We start from the raw sequence: 2,389 nt of genomic DNA on the forward strand, positions 1-2,389 counted from the left end.
CGCTGTTTGATTTTGACGCGAAGTTCCGTTCCATAAGACGATAGTGCGGGAACGCTTATGGCTTATTCGAAAGTTTTTTTGTTTATATTCTGTGTTGGATTGTAGGAGGAAGAATGCCTCCTTTCGGTAGGATGCAAATCCAATAGAGGCCTCGGCTGGAAACACAAAAGGGCCTTGGTGGAGTTCCTCGGAGAGCTTTTGGCGTATGCGCTTAAGCTGTAGCATATTTGCGAAGTACCGTTTCCCGAACTCGAGATCCATTTCTGAGGATGCAAGCAGGCGAGAGGGAAGAGGTGAGTGGTGTGATGGAGCTGCGACCTCGAGTCCCATAAAATCGTTGTTCTTAGAACATCCAAGCGGGTTGACGGCTGCCGGGAGGCCGCTTGGTCATGTACTTCCTCTGTCTCGCCAGCAAGCCTTGGCACCCGTTTTGGTTCAAACTGCAGCAGAACGACAGGGGCCCTCTCTGATGTCGGCGAGGGTGCAGTCTTTACCCATGTCTGGTAATTTTGCTTGGTTTTGTTCCACCCTTTCCATTAGAATCTACGCCTCATTGCAATACTTCCGCTGGTCCTTTGAATGCCGTCTAGGACTGTTCAAGCACATTGGACTTTTCAGTTTCCCTCTTGCATGATTTTGTTCGTTTCTTGTGTGATTCAGTTGTCTTCGTATGTCCTGGTATAGATTCGAGATCTTCGCTGATAAAATAACAAGTGCTGAGGTGAAACATTTAGTTCTACTTTTTGTTTGGTGCAAGTGAGCTGGAAGCTTTGTGCACTGTGGGTGTGATTCATATGGGTTGATTTATAGGTTAGATTTCGCCCCATATGCTTCAGCAAATGGAACTTCACTTATATGTATGGGCCCATTTTGGATGATGGTTTATTAGATTCAACCTCATATGCTTGGAGTCCAGCAAGCACGCATGCCTTTGCCATCTGAGATGACAGAAGAAGAGCCTGTCTATGTGAATGCCAAGCAGTATCACGGCATCTTACGGCACCGGCACTTGCAGGCAAAGGCTGAATCTGAGAATAAGCTTGTGAAGGCCAGAAAGGTGTGGCTTTCTCTACAGTTCTTTGAAACTGCACACTCCATGAAAAAGGTTTTAGTAAAAGTTTGAATAGTCACAATGGCATTGCCTTTAGATTCTTGCTTGCCTTTTCAACGTATCTACGTGAGCACATCAGCTCTTATTTCAGTGTGATGGTAACACTTCCTTTTAAAAGAGCAGTGGAATTCTAGTATAGTTACAATCGAGGTCTCTGTTTCTATGCCTGGTCTCTACCTAAAAGAAGTATGTTTCTTTGCCAGACCTACTTACATGAGTCACGCCATCTTCATGCTATGAGACGAGCTAGAGGATGTGGGGGCCGTTTTCACTAAGAGCAAAGACGAAGCCAAAGATTCTGCCAATGGCAATGTCTCTTCAGAAAAACAGTCTCCTAAAGAGGGTGTGACTTCTAGCATAGAACCAAGCTTCACAGATTCCCGAAATCAAGGCATTCATACGGTTCATGGCATATCAAACCACTTGATGGTGGGCATTGGGCAATCTGTTGTTAGTGGTGGTGATCATCATCCTGCGATGCTTGGACATGGTGGTTATCCAGTGATATCATCGAGTTCAGCGCGCACAGTTTCTTATCGTTATTGTTCAAATCAAGGTTTGCATTCCTCAGTTTTCCACTCTTTTTCTGGAGACTCTGAAGGTGACAGTGGTCAAGCTGGGGGCATTATGCCAAATAGATTGCAACAAAGAGTGGTTGCAACTCAATGAATATGCTTTTGCGTGTCAAGTTCATGTGTTTCTGTTTGCATGTTCTGAACCAGCAATCTTTATGATTGGTATAACAGTCTTCTTGGACAGCTGTCATCATCATGCTAGATGTGAAATGGCTACTTTGGTGAAGGCTTCCTTGCTTTGGCCTTTTCCAGGTTTGTCATCTGATACCTGAAGATCTGCTGAAAGGCACTGGCAGCTTAATCAATGCACCTGTTGCTGCAAGGCAGCTCCTGCCATTGCATGTCGTTGCAGTGTCTTCTGTGGTGGCGTAATGAGGTCAGAGCTCAAGAGATAGCCTGGCCTCAATTCTGTCATTTGATGTTGACTCAGGCAATTCATTCTTGGCTTATTTTGGGTGTTCCCTTGGACTATCTGGTTTATTGGAAAGACCTACATATTTAAAAGAACATACACTATTTGGAAACGGTTTTGACTTTTGTGACTCTGTATTTCTTTTTGAATCCAATTAGCTGCTGGATACTTTGGAACACACAAGTTTGTGTACCTTTACCTAAGAACAATACAAAACCATGTCTGGTTCTTAGTACGCACTTAGGCTTTTTGAATAAATGACGTGCTCAGGTTTCCTGTTTGTGGTTAAAT

At 44.2% G+C, this 2,389-nt stretch overlaps 1 protein-coding gene across 1 annotated transcript; it reads left to right on the forward strand.

The window, feature by feature from the left end:
• The first annotated feature begins 670 nt into the window (after positions 1–670).
• On the forward strand, positions 671–2,168 carry LOC147890536 (nuclear transcription factor Y subunit A-2-like). The gene is given in 4 exon segments (XM_087390316.1): positions 671–721; positions 890–1,057; positions 1,315–1,379; positions 1,381–2,168. Coding segments are annotated over 4 exon segments (684 nt in total). The 3' UTR covers positions 1,781–2,168.
• The last annotated feature ends 221 nt before the right edge of the window (positions 2,169–2,389 follow it).

This window comes from Dipteris shenzhenensis, chromosome 19 (genome assembly GCF_047967505.1).
Source record: "Dipteris shenzhenensis isolate YYH24624 ecotype China chromosome 19, Dip_SZ_1.0, whole genome shotgun sequence".
NCBI lineage: Eukaryota > Viridiplantae > Streptophyta > Polypodiopsida > Gleicheniales > Dipteridaceae > Dipteris > Dipteris shenzhenensis.